This window comes from Typopeltis vanoorti, chromosome 9, assembly GCF_054136105.1.
Source record: "Typopeltis vanoorti isolate ZY-2024b chromosome 9, IOZ_Tvanoo_1.0, whole genome shotgun sequence".
Taxonomy (NCBI): domain Eukaryota; kingdom Metazoa; phylum Arthropoda; class Arachnida; order Uropygi; family Thelyphonidae; genus Typopeltis; species Typopeltis vanoorti.
This window is the reverse complement of record NC_143557.1, coordinates 59,705,489-59,724,060: the sequence shown is the minus strand read 5'-3', so window position 1 is coordinate 59,724,060 and position 18,572 is coordinate 59,705,489. Positions and strand designations below refer to the sequence as shown.

At 33.0% G+C, this 18,572-nt stretch overlaps 1 protein-coding gene across 2 annotated transcripts in view; it reads left to right on the top strand.

The window, feature by feature from the left end:
* Positions 1-18,572, top strand: part of fliI (FLII actin remodeling protein) — a 437,463-nt gene that overhangs the window by 85,235 nt on the left and 333,656 nt on the right. For both annotated transcript variants that reach the window (XM_090398141.1, XM_090398140.1), the window contains exons 7-8: positions 1,459-1,559; positions 3,116-3,235. In XM_090398141.1, coding sequence (XP_090254267.1) covers positions 1,459-1,559; positions 3,116-3,235 — 221 coding nt within the window. The remainder of the gene's footprint in view (positions 1-1,458; positions 1,560-3,115; positions 3,236-18,572) is intronic.

Sequence of the window (18,572 nt, the reverse complement as noted above, 5' to 3'; positions counted from 1 at the left end):
ATACAGTAGTAGACTATCCCCCCTTGTATCATGTATGATTCAGTTTAATTTTTTTTTATCAACTCCATACAGTAGATAAGTGGTGAGAAAAAAGGATATGTTTCTTGAAGCACTGGAATCATATTCATTAGGGATAATAGTGTGAGGAAGACTGTTCCAAAGAATGCAAGGTAAATGCAATGAAAGAAGAGGACGAAAAGTTGGTTTGATAAGTTTGGTGCCGAACTGTATATCATTGCTGACTAATGTCTGCTCATGTTCTTACATGATTAAATAAAAGCAGAGGCATGGTGATGACCAATTTGGTGGAGCAATGCTCATGAACATGCATATGAAAAAGACATTTCAGAACCTGAGTATCTATAAAAAAAAACAGTTGGAGGGAGTCAGGGGGGATTATCTCTAAGTGGATTGCTCTTTTCTGAATACATTAAAGCATTCTTATGGAGATTTTGGGACATTGTTCTCACCCCAGATGTGAGAACATTGTCCTGAGTTAGGACAGCTTTGGGATTTATAGTGTTTGAATAAAAATGAATAGCAAGTTTTTCAGAGACTGAGAAAGCTATGGATACGATTTATTTGCACCATAATAGACAAATGTGAAAATCAACAAAAGAACAGAAAAATTGTTCATGACTGGATATCAGAATATTATCATGTTGGAGGTTTAATGGAGTATTAACATCACTAGGAAAGAGATTAAAAACATTAAAAATTTTAATGCTTCCAATATTTCGTCTGTCACTGAGACATCTTCAGGGAGTACAGATAACACTTGTAACACACACACACACACACACACACACATGAAAACAGCACAATACTTAATGAAATATATGGGTGACTCTAAAGTCCTATCTAGGTGGTGTGCCCTCTATGTGCGTTTGTAGGCAGCCTAGGATGTAGGATTGTTTCCCAAATTTTGGGAAGTTTTATGCATCCATATTTGTTTAAATTAGATTTATTTCTGAGTGCCGCTGCAGATTCCAAAAACAATCTTTCCTTTTTAAAATCCACAATCTGCAATCAGTCTGGGTTGGTCATAGATCAATCTGGCCCTGCAGACCATATATTGGATACAACTTATAGATCTTCTGGAAGAAAAGCACTATGCTCCAGCACATAATTTAATTAAGTCAATTAAGTAATCAGTTATTATCCTGGCCAGATATAATAACTGATGGAAAAGGAAAGAAAATCAGGATTTTTAAATATCTTTACTGATAATTTTTGTGGAAGAGAGATCTTTTTTTAATTAGAGCAAAAATTAATTATGCAAGTTGATTAATTAATTCAATCAACAATTAATTATGCAATAAAATATAGCATTTAATTAATATTAATGAATGAAAAGTTAATTTAAGCTTTTATTCTCCTGCCATCACTGCATTTAAAGTTTATTTTTTATATTAACAGAATTTTTTTGTAATAGGAATAATATTTGATGCCTTTCAGACAATTGCCAGCTCTGGTATCTTTGCAAACTCTTCATATGAAAGATACACAAAGAAATCTTTCCAACACTCCATCATCTCTGGATATAGTTAATCTTGCAGGTAATATAACTGTATATAATTTTATATAATCACACACACACACAAGACATGCTGACCATAGCTAGAGAAATATAATCAACTCTCACTTTTGCAAATGCATAGAGGTCAGAGGAATGGTTTGTTATAGTGGAAAGTTCAACTGTAGTGAATTTTTTTTTTATTTATTTTTTAATAGCATTGCTACTTTAATCTTTCTTCAGGACTTGTGATTCTACAGCAACAAAATATTTAATACTAGTTTGGTATATTGTTGCTCTTAAAAGTTGAAGGTAATTTTTCTTTCAATAGCAAGAGTTGACTTATGTTGCTGTTGAATGGAGAAAATACACATCTAAAGAAAGATAATAATTAACTAACTAAATTTATTTAGCTAATTAGATTACTTAGCCAGTGTTTTGCCTTGGTCATTGAGGCATCTTCATGTGCCCAAAGAAATATGCTAGGCAAGTGTACACAGGCACACCAGCAGAAAAGCAAACACGGCCTTGACTGTAAAAGACAGGCTCCTAGTGTCCTAACTGACATTCTCTATGGGTTCAGCAATGGAATCTTGCTGAAGATCTCCTAGTAATGATCTTGCAGATCTCTGATAATGTGATGGAACTCTATTTATTTACATTCAGAGAATATTGTACTGCTGTGATAGATTCCAGAAATAGTCTCTCTGACTTAAATCTGCTTCTGTATAAGAGGGATGATTACAGGATACAGTTTCTGTGTTCTTCTAAATGGATATTAGCAGCAGTTCTTTCAGTTTGTTTCTTCGAAGTAAGTTTGCTGTAGACACCAGGATGATCTAGTTGATGGCAAGTATCAAAAGCTCCTCTGATAAATGGATAAGGGTAGATAATTTTTTATATGGTTAAAAGGAAGTTTGTAGTTTGTATCTTTTAAGAATTCATTAAATTTTTTCTCAGATACTCTGGATGTATCTCAGATTTTGATTTTGAATAGATTTTGGCAATTTGTTTTGGAGGGTATTGACAAACAAAAACAGCTAAACTCCATTTGCACGAATGTTGGAATTATATCCATTATCTACTGCAGCCATTCTAGAATGGCAGACCAAATTATCAATACAATCACTAGATTCAAAACCTTCCTGTTACATAGAAGAAAATGCAAATCAGAAAGGCCGTTCCACGAATCTGCCATATCATTACAACATTCTCCAAATCTAAATAAATGTGGCTGCCTGCCTCACTTGCTCAAAATTTGGAAGATGATCATCTTCAAATCTTCAGTGAAACAAGCAAGATCTCAGCACTGCATCGATAAATGGGCACTAGCTAGGTGTGTCTGTGTGCCCACAAAGATTCTTTAGTGACCAAGACAAAAATATTAGTCTAATAATTTCATAATTAGATAAAGTTACTAAATTTAGTTAGTTATTATTCCTAGATGTATGGTTTCTCCTCTTCACAACAGCAAATAAATAAACATTTATAAATTTCATTTATTCAGAACATAAGAAATTATACTCTTTTTATATTTTATAATTGAAAATGATTTCTCTTATAATATAAAATTAAATATTTATAAATTTTTGATTACAGATGTTGATTTTTCTCAAAACTCCTTGCCCCGAGTTCCAGATGCTCTCTATTCATTAGCAAATCTGAAACGGCTAAACTTAAGTGATAATTGCATAACTGAAATATCACCAGATATAGGTGGTAAGTTATTTCTTTTTTACAATAATTATCATTTTTCACACTCAGATTTGTTTTTGAACATCACATAAAATAATTTTGACATGTTTTGTAGTAAGTACAAGAAGTAGAATTTAATGGTCTACTACATGGAACAGCTGATGCTTACAACTTGAAATAAATGTCTCATTTAGAGTTGATTGATAATTCACAACTTATAATTATATTTTTACAATATTATATTGCTGTTTAATAAGTATATATTGTATTAAGATTTGCCGGCCTGGTTGGCCGAGTGGTTAGTGTAACCGCTCTCCAGCCAAAAAGGGCTCCGGGTTTGAATCCCACCATGGGTATGGATGTTTGTGATTGTTTGTGAAAATGCTAGTGGTGGTGATGGGCGATAGATCGTGTTGGTGTAGTTGCAGCTAGTTATAGTTGGTGGATTCAGAGAGTTTTGAAGATAGAGAGTTGTAGAGTAGGTGTCCTCCCTCAATGAGTCTTTGGACTCCCTGGAGGTGTTACATAATAATAATAATATAAAAGTTTGAAGAAATTTACCTTTCTTTTGATAACTGTATAGCTGTTGATTGACTATGCCATAAAACTATTTATGAGATCTCAACTTTGTTCTAGCTCCTGTCTTTTGGGAAACTCTCAGTTGCTGTTAATATGTTTTAGAGTTCTGTTCTTGAACTCTTTTTTTTTTTTTTTTGACTGGAACCCTTCTCCCTTATTCATAAACATAAATAAATAAATTCATAAATAATAATAATGTTGTTTTTCTCAAATTATCTACCATGTAAAGACATCTATACCACAGTGGAAATTCAAGTTCTAAAGAAGATACCTCCCTCACCTTCTCTTCTGTCTCTCTTTCTCTCTTATGCAACTCCCACCCACAAAATGTACATTTTAGTACATTTCATAAATAGGAAGATGCCTCAAAATAATAATGGATAAAAGAATTAGCATTGTATTGTGCTGTTCTCTAAAGTCTAAATAAAGTAATTTATGGTTCTTGCTTCTATTGTGAGTGTGTCTTAAAATGACTACAGTCATATGTATTAAGGTTCAGAAAGTGCTTCATTGATGATGCCTACTTTAGAAATAGTTTTGTAATGACTTCCATAGTGTTCTAATTTTCTTCCATTTAATCCTATGATGGGGAATGAAGGAATTGACTCCTCCAGCCCTTATTTGCTATAATGATAATAGCAAACATATTTCTCATGCTCTTCATGGTGAATGTTAATTGTAACATATCTGTCTGTAAGTAGGATACAACTGCAGGCACAGTGTAGCTTACTTATAGATCTAACTTCTAAAGAAAAACTCAAACTTTTAGGAATGGGTGTTCTATAAGTTGAAGTTTTTCCATAAAAGAACAGATAAAGATTACCAGTTTGATGTTTGCTTTAAATTTTGCATTTTGAAGGTTATATTTATTTAATACTGCAGTTCCTTTTCAAAAGTACTGTATGTCTGTGTTTGGGGGGGGGGGGTTGCTATGATCTTATATGTCAAGGTCATGAGGGTGATGGAAGAGCATATAATATTGTATTTGGTTTACACATGTTATAGTCATTATCTAAACCCATGCTACAGTTTTTTTATACAGTTGCTACAATCCCCTGTAAAACAGATAAAGTAGTATGTGTTGTTTGCCTCTCCCCTCTCTCACACCAAATTATTTTCCATACACTATTTATCCAAAGTACATTGCTCAAGATAGACAGAGTGCTAAATAAAAATGTCTGATTATGCTATTTATTAATCAAATATCACGTATTGCTGTTGCATTTCCAGTAGTGTTTCATATTATTTCATATGTCTGATGTTGAAGTGTGTGCTGAAGTGGCACAATTGTGTTTCTGATGTGCTAATTTCATTCTCACAATACCAATGCTCTTGATAGGATTCATGAATCATTAAAAAAAAAACAATTTATAATGCATTCAAAAGACTAAAATTACTGATGTAGAAAAGAAACGAAAAAAAAGTCTTCTGAAGTGTGCTTTTGTTTAGAATGTGAAAACTTAGTGTCTGAAAATTAATATGGAACTTATGTCAAACAAATATGCACATACCATGCAAATTAAATGGAGACACAAAAAAACATTGCTTTCATCTTCTTGCATTTAGTTGAAGTAAGCCATAGTGCACAAATGATAGTTACTGCTGGCAACTTACCATATACGTGCAACTTAATTTATTTTTCCAAATTAAATGCAATTTAATTTCTGTAGTTGATAACATTTTATAAAAGAGGCATAAATATATTTCATAACCAAGTGAGCAAATGATAGTTATACTAAAACACAGGAGTTCTGATTGTAGAAATGAATACTGTAATGATTCATTGCCGAATACTGTGGTGATTCAATTTCACAAAAAATGATATACCATATATCTCATCACAGCCATATTTGCACCTAATACCTAAGAAAAAATGAGAAAAATTGTTGTTTTTCTCAAATACTAAGTCTATTATTTTTTTTCCTTGCCAAGTGTTGATTTTTTTTTTCTTTAATATTTTAAAATATTTATCGCCTTCTTGTTGACTGGTCTAGTAATAAATATGATAATCAGTTTTTATTGATTATCTTTATTACTTTTTTTTTTTTTTTTTGCACTTTTTCTTTATTATTAGTACAAATATGACTATGATGAAACAACATATATCAGATTTTGTGGAATTGATATAAATCACTGAATCATCACAGTTTTCATTTCCACTCTGATCTTTTTTAAGTAAACTGGTTAATATATATATATATATGTATATATATATATATATTTATGTATATATATATATATATTTATGTATATATATATATATATATATATATATATATATATATATTAATGTTCGTTATTTACTCGGTAGAACTGTATATAAAAAAGGAAATTAAATGACTTTATACCGAGAATGACAAATTTATTGTTAAGATACAACTAGTTTCGTTGAAATACAACTTCTTCAGATATCATGGGCAAAGAATAAAATAAAATATAACAGACACATGAAAAAATACATTAACAGATCTAGTATAAAACAAGTACATTTAAAAAAAAAAAAAAAGAATGCATGCTAGAGTTCCAACTGAAGTTGACTACGTGAATCTAAAGAAATATCGCTTGATTCGTCTCATATTAATAACAGCCTTAGCTATAATATTTCTGATGCGCACATTGCCACTGTCCAATACTGGCGCACTAATACCAGCTCACGCACATAGTCAACTTCAGTTGGAACTCTAGCACGCATTCTTTTTTTTTTTTTCTTCTTTCTTTTTTTTTTTTTTTTTTTTAAATGTAGTTGTTTTATACTAGATCTGTTAATGTATTTTTTCATGTGTCTGTTATTTTTTATTTTATTCTTTGCCCATGATACTTGAAGAAGTTGTATTTCAACGAAACTAATTGTATCTTAACAATGAATTTGTCATTCTTGGTATAAAGCCACCCAAAACCTTGTCATCATCAACTCAAATACCCTGGCGTATATAAAATATTATGTGACTGCGATATTCCTTATTTCGGGCAGACAGACAAATCTGTCGAAATGCGTATGGAAGAACACATGAGAGACATTACTTACAAGAGACAGCGAGCAAGTACATTATCAAGTCATATCCTCTTCTCGGCTAATCCTAATGATGATAACCAAAGTCACAAAGTCTGCTGGGAAAAATCTACAAACATCTTCCGTTGCAGTGACGAAATAGAGAGAAAAATTGTGGAATCGAGAGAAATCATCTTCAATCCTGTTCATCTAAATAACAACTTAAGCTACAACCTCCCGGATAGTCATTCAGCTGTAATCATGTACTGGCGTTCACGTGATGCAGCAAGCACGCACTCTCCCAACAATGCAACAAATGAAAGAACAGCTTCAAATACAACTACAACGTTTTAATGCTAATTATGTATAAAGACTGTCTATGATGTTCATAGTCTTTTAACCCTCAATGTTTAGTGTTTTTTCTTTTATAATGTCACCTGAAGAAGGCTGTTACAGGCCGAAACTAGTAGTGTGTTTATATTAAAACCTTTTTAATTAAATCTCGGTTCTAGTCATTCAATTTTTTTCATAAAACTATGTATGTTAACCGAGTCAATGATCATTCTGTCATATATATATATATATACGCCCAAATTAAATTGCATTCAGTTTGTGAAATTAAATCAAGACACACAAGTACGGCAAGTTGCTGTACTTGTATGTTTAACAAATCCATGGTTGTCAGCATGGGTTTGTTAAAGGGAAGTCATGTTTTACAAACTTGTTTCTGAAGTAAAACAAGTTTTAAACAAGATGTAGTCTCCCTATTCACCAACATACCATTACAAGAGACTCAACTCTTCAGTTTTTTAAAATCTGATTTCCCAGAAGACATTGTCAATCTATTTAAATTTGCAATCAGTGCAGGCTATTTTACATGGCATAATATGTTGTTCAAGCAAATAGAAGGAATGCAATGGGCAGTCCTATCTCACTAACCTTAGCTGATTATTTCATGGAGCATCTACAAAAAGAACTTCTTTGCCACTATATTCCCTCATGCTATATTTGGTTACGTTTTGTTGATGATATATTTGCAATCTGGTCCCACGCTGAGTTAGAATTATTTCAGTTCCTAGAAAAAATAAACTCCTTGTACTCCTGTATTAAGTTTACTATTTAATGTGAATCCAATAACCAACTACCCTTTTTTGTATATTGCAATAATTTATAATCCCGCAGGTCATGTTGAATTTTCAGTTTATTGGAAGCCAACCTTTATTGGCAGATACATTCACAAATCCTCCCACCATCGTTCATTAAAAAAAAAAAAAAATGGGTATTATCAAGAGTCTTGTACACAGATCTCATAAGATCTTCTCTTCTGTTCCCCTTTTGTTAGATAAATAAAATTAAAAGCAATCTGATATGTGGATACAACAAAACTACCACTCAAAAAATTATTGATAATTATCATCCTTCTACCAGACATCTGATTTGAGAAGAATTTCAATACCCTACCTTAAAGGAACTGCAGAACAAATAGCAAGGATTCTTTGTTAATTCAATCTGTGCGCTTCCTTCAAACCAGCTTGGAAACTGTCTTCCTTCCTACCATCAACAAAGGATACATTACCACTTCTTTTCTCACTAGGTGTCTATCAGGTACCCTGTTCATGTCATCTTTTCTATTTTGGACAACTGACCCTTCTGCCTTGATCAGAATTGAATACATCAAGACTATATTTCATTTTTGGAATCTGACAAGTCTGGCCTTGCTTCTCATGCTACTGACACTAGATACAGAATTCTTTGGAACCAGACAAAACTTATTCACTCCAGCAAGTTCAAATTTGATCATCTTTTACTTGAAACATGTGAAACACTAAGAAATCGTCCAAAACTGAACAATCAGAGTGTATGCCATTATCCAAGTTTTGGGAAGTGATCACTATTAATTGTTCATAAGTTTTTTTAATTAATTAATAATTATTTAATTTTTTTTAATCTATGCTACTTGCTACATTTGTTCTTTTGAACTATAATAGTATCATATACTTCAACTGTGACTTAGACACAAGCTAATATGTGCATGATTTATGAGTCATTATTTTGATTCATCTTTTGAATGTAGTTAACAGTTTATCTTCCTGATGATGTCCACATAGAGTTGGATGAAATATACTGCATTTTGCATAAATTCTATATAACTTTTGTTACATGTGTTACAAAAAAATCAAATAATGATATCCTTTTGTGAAATACTAATTGCAAAAAAAATTGTTTATAACAATGATTGTTATAATTAAAGCTGTAATAGTTCAAATTTACCTTATCCTAAATTTCAACAATAAAAATTATGTGAAGTTGCATTTTGTTTTTCTGCAACTGGTTGTTCACGGTCTTGCCCAATAAATACTGTTACAACTTCCGCACACCCCTGCGCTACCCACAGAATTGCACAATCCCAGTTCCATTAGTGGCACTGTGTGCAGCCAACATTGTGTGTGTGTGTGTATCAGTAGAGAGAGAGAGAGAGAGAGGTCTAGCTGTATGGGTTAACATATAGTCAAGAGATTATGAGAACCATGTAGCTGTAATAGCACTTCACAAGGTTGGAATGATGCAGCCACCTGTTATTTTCAACACACTAAAAACACTCAGGATCAGTAGGATGTTTGTATATCAGACTATTAACTGTTATAATGATGCGGAAGACATATCTAACCACCAGAGAACAGGTTGACCACACTGTGTTAGGCCACAACAGCTTGTGAGGACTGTGAAGGCATGCCTCTGCTATAATCCTGTGAGGATGCAGAAAGTGATGTCACAAGAGATGAACATTTCACAGAGAATGATGGTCACGTGTACTAACTGATTCTCTAGGGGTGAGAGCCTATCATCATTCTACTAGACACCACAATTTATGCAGCATAGGGTGATAAAATCAAAGGCACTTCTTCAGCACTACATAAACAACACACAGATATCCATTTCACAAATGAGAATATTTTCACCATTGAAGAGTCATTTAACCACCAAAATGATCAGGTATATGCCCCGAATGGTTACAGTATGTGCCACAGCACCCAAGATTCAGAGAGGTCATCACCCCACGTCAGTGATAGTTTGGGAGGGTAATTTATGAACGGGTATTCAAAGCGAAGTGTATCAAGACATCATGTTGGAACCTGTAGCATGATCCCTGAACAACACCTTGTTTCATGGTAGGCAATGGACCTTCCAACAGGACACAGCCCCTGCACACAAGGCGAGAATCACACAACAGTGGTTGGAGGCAAATGTGCCCAACCACACATCATCTGATTGGCCATCTTGAAGTCCCAATCTAAATCTGTTGGATTTCAAATTGTAGTGAGCTTGAGAGAGTAACCTGCAAGAAACAACACCCCAGCATCACCAGCTGAAGATGGATTTGGAGCAAGCAGTGGCAGCATTTCTGTTGGCTGTTGTGCGTGCTGCCATCAATAAGTGGCCTCACAGACTTCTGAGGTTGCGTAAAGGCAAAACGGAGAATTTCGAACATTGAGTGCTACTATATGCATGTTATACATGTGGTTGGTATGTGCTGAAAATTATTTACTGATGGATTAGTTTATGTGCTGTTCAAGTTGTAACAGTATTAGTTTTAATTTTCAGTTTTGTAAAACTTCTGTTAATTTTCCAGCAACAAATTACAAAGTACCATAGTCACCATAAATTACAAAAAATACTTTGGTACAATTTCAGAAGCATCTTTAACAAGATAAATTTTATTAATCTCTTGTTCACACATTTCAGCAAACATTATATATTGAGATTAGTTATGACCTAATAATGACCAAAAAAATTAATTGTGGCTTAAAAACCTACAGAAACATAACTTTTTTTATTACAACTAGCAAATATTAACATTATAGTAGCCATTTTCCTATTGCTTTGATGATTTATTACTATTTTACTAATCACCATGAGGAAAACAGTAAAATGCATTTCTATCTTTTGCAGCGAAATAGGTTGCAAAGTTCATTATTCTTAAGGAATGTATACACATTTAACTATCTTTGTAAACTTTTCAGACTAAATATCAATTAATTACCCGATGTTACATTACATCCTTGAGATCATATTTGGCACCTACTGGAACATTTACTGTTCTCATAAAAGTATAAAAACCACAGATGTGGGAAAGTTTAAAGAATGCTCAGTTCCACCCACCATGGAGAGGTAGCTGATGTGAACCAATTATTGTTTGGCTGACTTCAAAGGATGAAACTAAATGAAAAGATCAGAAGACCATCAAATTCTAATATTCTAATTTATAAATATAGTGATATATAGCTAAAGATTTGTTTTGTTTTCTGTAGAGAGAAACTGTATAAGTGCCAAAACTGAACACTCTTTCTCTGAAGTAATTTTTAACCAAGATTTTGAATTAACAGTATAAATAAAACTGAATTTAGAAATGGCAAATGTTTTAAAACTTGGACACAAGTGATTCAATTTGTGCAAGAAAATAATTGTTTCATAATCACCTGAAATAAAATTCTTTAGGAACAAAAAATGCACCTTTCAAGTAAATGTAATTAGGCAAAATTAAAATAATAATGTTATAATAATAATTCTGATATAATGTTTATGTTTTGATACAGTCATAGATACAAGATTTATCTGATTATATAAGTATTGTATCTGCTTGTATTTTCTTGCAATTTTGTACTCACTGATGGACCTTTTTATGATATGAAAGATTTTTTGTTTCATTTTTTTTTTTTTTAATTTGGTCGTGCCATTAATAAAAGATAATTATAAAATTATAATTATAAAAACTAGAAATATAAAAAGATATGGTTCATGTTAAAAAACGTTTAATTTTCTTGACCAAAAAGATCTGGAATGACTTTTAATGGGATTATATTGATCAAGTGCATATAATAAACAACTATGTTATACCAACTAGTTTCACCAACTAAGGCTGTTGGCATCTTCAGGGTACATAACTGATGTAAGGCACTAAAAAGTAAAAAAACTGTTACAAACTATAATCAACCGATTCCAATTATATTAAACAAAGAACAGAGCGCATACAATACATGCATAGAGTGTGCATGATATCACTTGTTGTTATTCAGGAACATTCTATAGTTGGCACTATAATTCAGTTCTGGCGAGTTGAGGGATCTAATAAGGGTCTTCCAGATCACGGGCAAGATTAGTTCTTGGTTCCTGTTAAGGTTTGTATACAGCGGGCAACTGTTGTGGCCTCCTTAAAAATTCGGAAGCAGAAGTCCTCCTCCATGTAAGGAATTGTGCTTCTATCCTACTCTATGGTATGGTTCGTTCTTGAGAAATGAAAAGCTAATCCCGATTTTTCTTCTCTGTTATTATTGACGTCACCTATGTGTTCTTTTTGCCTAATTTCAAGGCTCTTTGAAGTTTGGCCGATGTAATTCAAGCTGCACGAGCAGGGTATGTTATAACCTCTAGCATATTTGGATAAAGAATGGCTATCTTTTGAAGATCTTAAGAATTGTCTAATCGTTTCTGTAGGTTTAAAGGCCACTCCTATTTTATGTGGTTTAAGGAATTCTAGCAATCTTATTGGAAACTGTCCCTAAGTATGGAATGATGATGGTAGAAATATAATGTATATCATCTTGTTGTCTTTGTCGAGGTTCAGAGAAAAGTATCTTGTGGACGAGTCTTCGAGGAAATCCATTCATGGTAAGGTTGGTGGATATCAGGGATAGTTCTTCCTGGAGGTCTTGTTGATCTGTTGTAAGGAGAGAGGCATGGTTCTTCAACATGTGTACAATACCAAGTTTCTGTGAAATGTGGTGGCTGGAAGTAAAATGTAAATAACGTCCTGGGTAGGTTCAAAAGGCTGGGTAGGTTTGCGGTAAACTGAGAGGTTTACCACAAACCTACCAATAAGGACGATAAGAAGCTTCCGAATACCACCATTCAGAAGCTTCTTAATTAAAGTGTCCAGAAATGATAATTGGTTATCTTTTTCAAGTTCTAGAGTGAATTTGATTGTGTGGTGTAGAGAGTTGATTTTGTTAAGAAAGTCGAACAGGTCCTTTTAAGATATGGTTCAGTCTAATATTTGTATTTAAAATTAATACTATGCTGTGAGGAGGAAATATATGTTTTTTTTTGCTTTCAGTAGCACTGGCTGTGAGATGCAGCTACAAAACAGATTTAATAATATGCCAATAAATTGTTTACATGATCCTCCTTCACTTTATTCATTATTAACTATAGAGAACATAACTGATATTATTACTCAGTTTGAAAATGAGTGAGTACAAGTGTGAATTACAACTTCAAATTGTAACAGTGTTAAAAATGCCATATGCTAACATTGAACAGATTTGTATCTTACTTTACTGCAAAATATTGCAATGGAACAAAATTTCATTTTTGATATTTATTTTTAAACAGTGATGAAATTCTCAGAGATTATTTTTTAATTAAAACTAGTTTGATTTAAAAAAATAATTATATTTTCATGAATGAAAAATGTGCGATACAAGGAAATGATTTGAATATGTACATATAACAGGCATATAAATAGTAGTAGAAGGTTCTGCTGCTATCCGTGACATGTACTAATTCTGTGACCTCACAATAAAACTGAGCTGCAGGATAATTAATCCTAAAGGCACAGATAAATGTTAAGTAAAACTGCTCCTGCTTATCAGTCAATAAATGTAAAGTGCAGTGCACATCGTTTATTTAATACAAAACTAGTTGTAGGTTGAAATGAATTAGAAATTCCAGTATTGACGAGACTGGCAGACTGTTTATACAGTGAAAATCAAAAAAGATATAGCAGAATAAATGAAAAGTCTGATGTGCTAAGCCAATCTCTAAACAATTATGTACAGTGAGTAGTTTCACTAAAAGAGAAAAGCCATGATGTTCTTTTATTGTAATTTTATGTGCTTAAAACTGCCAATTCTTTAAGTATGCTTGGTGGTTTCATTTGACATACGTGTAAGCTGACAACACAAAAATTTACCTAACTTATCAGAATATTAACTGCTAACTGAAATGGGCAAGGTTTTTTCCTCTCATGTTTTTATGAAAGTATACAGTGAAATTGGTATTAAAAAAAGGGACAAAGCACTATTGATAATACAGTGCAGTTTTCTTTGAAAAAAAAACTATGAAATCCAACAAATAATAGTACACCTATGCAAACACATGAATGAAAGTGTTTTCTATGTTTTCAAGAATATATTCATATGCAAACACATGAATGAAAGTGTTTTCTATGTTTTCAAGAATATATTCGTTTCATCTAAATGATTTTTGCAACTGTTTCTGATAAATAAATGAAATAAAATGGAAATAATGCTTTGAGAATGAATTGTTACATCTAGAAAGTAGACTGGAAAAACACAGACTGAAAAGTATCAAAAATTGTGAAATTAAATTTGTTTGGTACAGAAAAAAAAAGATTTCAAAAATCTATATAAGTTTTAATGATGCTGTACTGTTTATTACACAGACGATATTAATTTTTATTGACTGTCACCCCAAGATCCCTTTCCTCCTTCACTTCCTCTAGTATTCCTCTTCAGATCTTACATATTTCCCTTCATACTAACTAATGTCATGCTCATAACTATCTTATTCATTTTAGAAATTATGGCCTTTACAACCATGTTATAAATAACTATTTTAATTTCCCACCATTTTGACCTTCATATTAAGGTCATCATCTGGAGTATATACAAATATACAAGGACAAGCTGAGTTACATTTCACACAGTATGATAAAGAGACAATGATTTGATCAATTTATTCTACTGGCATGACCTCTAGTGAAAATATAATATATATATATATAAAAAAGAAAGAAAATACAGATAAATTTAATTACTTATTTAGAAACTACATCAAAGCTAAATTCTATTTAAGATAACATAAGAGAAACATTCTTTCATATAGACAGTTTTCTTACAGTAACAGTGATGTCCTAATTTAACATGACAATGTTATATTAGATTTAAGATTCTGGATTATCTACAGTCCTGTTTATAGTTAACTCTTAGGGAGAAAGGTTTGGCGGGTAGAATATGTGCCTTCCATATGCTTGGGATTTTTAGACCATCGTTATTGTTCAGATTTGGGTGGTTGATAAGAATCTCGCAGGCTTCCTTACATTTACATTCATACCATGTTTTGGTGTGATGTAAACAACTGGTGCTTTTCCAGTCAATTCTATAATATGTAAAGTGTTCAGGGCATGATCAGAAAGGCCAGCTTCGCCATAGTTATTATATTTAATGTGTCGTTTATGTTCCTTTTGTCTGATAGGAATTGTGCATCCTGTTTCCCCTATATATGGTAGATTACAGGTGCAATAAATACGCTATACTCCAGGGTGGACCAGCAGAGGAAGTGGGTCTTTGGATGAGTTGAGTAAACTTTTTAATTTTGCAGAAGGTTTAAAGGTGGCTTTGAGATTGTATTTCTGTAGTATTCTGTTTATTTTATTTGATGTCCCTTTAATGTAAGGAATGGTTATAGTTTTATTGTAGTCTGGTTTATCCTTGTTTTTTATTGAGGTCTTGTAAAGAATTTTGTTAATAGTGTTTCGGCTGTAACCATTTTTTAGGAAAGTATTGCCGATAACTTTAAATTCTTCTTTAAGTGCTTGTTCATTGGAGCAAATCTTCAAAGCCCTGTTTTTTAGAGTATTAATGACACCTAGTTTTTGTGTTGGGTGGTGGTAGGAGTTTATGGTTTATGTGTATATATAGGCCAGCATGTATTGGTTTTTGGTAAACAGTGAAGGTAAGACTGCCAGAAGGAAGATGTGTGACAAGTGTATCTAGAAACAGAAGTGTGTTCTGCTCATCAATCTCAATTGTGAACTGTATGCATTTGTGTTCTTTGTTTAGGTGGCTAAGGAAAGTTGTCTTGTGTCTGGTGGCCATGGGGCCAGATTATGAAAACATCGTCAACGTACCTAAGCCTGACTTTGGGTTTTAAAGGAGAGGAATCTAGAGCATGTTGCTCAAAATGTTCCATATAAAAGTTAACAATGGGGGGGGGGAATAACAGCGAGCTCATGGCTGTGCCTTCTTTTTTGTAGGTAGAAAGCATTTTGCCATACAAAATAACCAGAACATAATACATGTGCAAAGAGTGCCGTGATATCTGGAAGAAATTTGGCCTGTAAAAGTAGGATTGTGTCATTGATTGTGACATTCGTAAAGAGAGTAGAGACATCAAAACTGACTAATAAATCATCTTTTTCTAATGTAATGTCTTTGATTATGTTTATGAAGTGTTGTATGTTTCTGATATAGGAGGAGGAATGACCTTCCAACTCATTGAGTGTTGCCACTAATTTCTTTGCCAGGTGATAATTCAGGCTGTCTATGCCTTCGACTATCAGATAGAGTGGTGTGTTTTTCTTTTGTGTATCTTTGGTAGACCGTAAATTCTTGGGGAACGAGCATAGTGCGGAAGTAATTTTTTCACTGTATCTTCGGGCCATGTAGTAACTGATTTAAGTAGTTGCTCTGTTTTCTTTTTTATTCTATTGGTTGGGTCATAGTTAGCAAGTTGATGTTGTCTGAGACTAGCAGATTCATTTTTTCTATATATGTGATGGTTCGGTTTAGAATAATGGTGGCACTTCCTTTATCAGCACTAGTTATGTTATGTCTAGATTTGATTTTAATTATTTCACCTCTGTTAATTCGTGTTTCATTAAATTGCTTGTTATTGTTTTCCTATAATTTACATTTAAAATGTTGGCGGTTTCTAAACATATTTTATCTGCTATAGTGTTTGAGATGAATCTTAAGCCTCTTTCAATTTTATAAATAAAATCCAGTTTGTTCATCAATCTGGGTGCTACGGCAAAGTTTAGACCTTTGCTGAGTAGCAAGCGTTCATCTTTGTTTAAGGCGTGGTTGGATAGGTTAACTACGTTACTGTTACCTGCAGGCGATTGGTGGCTCCTGTTATTTCTTGATTCTGGTTGGTTGTTAACGTCCACTATTATCAAGTGAACATTAACAACCAACCAGAAGCAAGAAATAACAGGAGCCACCAATCGCCTGCAGGTAACAGTAACGTAGTTAACCTATCCAACCATGCCTTAAACAAAGATGAACTCTTGCTACTCAGCAAAGGTCTACACTTTGCCGTAGCACCCAGATCGATGAACAAAGTGGACTTTATTTACCAATTATATATTTGGTTTAATCCTTTATCCAAGTGTAAGCAAACAAAGTTTGCACCTGAAGTATTTTCAGGACTCGGGCAACTCGTGGTAAAGGTGGGATAAGTTCTGCTCACCTGCCTTAGTATCCCATAATGCAAAGCTCATCTCCTGGACACTTTCCTTAACCACTTAAACAAACAACACAAACACATACAGTTCAAAATTGAGATTGAAAAGCAGAACACACTTCTGTTTCTAGATACACTTGTCACATGTCTTCCTTCTGGCAATCTTTCCTTCACTGTTTACCAGAAACTGACACATACTGGCCAATATATACACATAAACTCCTACCACCACCCAACACAAAAACTAGGTGTCATTAATACTCTAAAATACAGGGCTTTGAATATTTGCTCTAATGAACAAATGCTTAAAGACGAATTTAAAGTTATCAGCAATACTTTCCTAAAAATGATTACAGTCAAAACACTATTAACAAAATTCTCTACAAGACCTCAATAAAAAACAAGGATAAACCAGACTACAATAAAACTATAACCATTCCTTACATTAAAGGACATCAAATAAAATAAACAGAATACCACAGAAATACAATCTCAAAGCCACCTTTAAACCTTCTGCAAAATTAAAAAGCTTACTCAACTCATCCAAAGACCTACCCCCTCTGCTGGCCCACCCTGGAGTATACCGTATTTATTGCACCTCTGATCTACCATATACAGGGGAAACAGTATGCACAATTCCTATCAGACAAAAGGAACATAAACGACACATTAAATATAATAACTATGCTGAAGCTGGCCTTTCTGATCATGCCCTGAACACTTTACAAGGAATTGACTGGAAAAACACCAGTCATCCAAAGACCCACTCCCCTCTGCTGGCCTATGCACCTGTAATCTACCATATATAGGGGAAACAGGATGCACAATTCCTATCAGACAAAAGGAACATAAATGACACAGTAAATATAATAATTATGGTGAGCTGGCCTTTCTGATCATGCACTGAACACTTTACGTGGAATTGACTGGAAAAGCACCAGTTATTTACATCACACCAAAACATGGTATGAGTGTAAATTTAAGGAAGACTGTGAGATTCTTATCAACCACCCTAATCTGAACAATAATGATGGTCTAAAAATCCCAAGCATATGGAAGGCACATATTCTACCCGCCAAACCTTTCTCCCTAAGAGTTAACTATAAACAAGACTGTAGATAATCCAGAATCTTAAATCTAATATAACAATTGTCATGTTAAATTAGGACATCATTGTACTGTAAGAAAACTATCTATATGAAAGAATGTTTCTCTTATGTTATCTTAAATAGAATTTAGCTTTGATGTAGTTTCTACATAAGTAATTATTTTTTTAATTTTATCTGTTTTTTTTTTAATATATATATATATATTATATTTTCACTATAGGTCATGTCAGTAGAATAAGTTGATCAAATCATTGTCTCTTTAGCATACTGTGAAATGTAACTCAGCTTGTCCTTGTATATTTGTATATACTCCAGATGATGATGATGACCTTAATATAAAGGTCGAAACATCAGGAAATTAAAATAGTTATTTATGACATGGTTGTAAAGTCCATAATTTGTAAAATGAATGCTGATG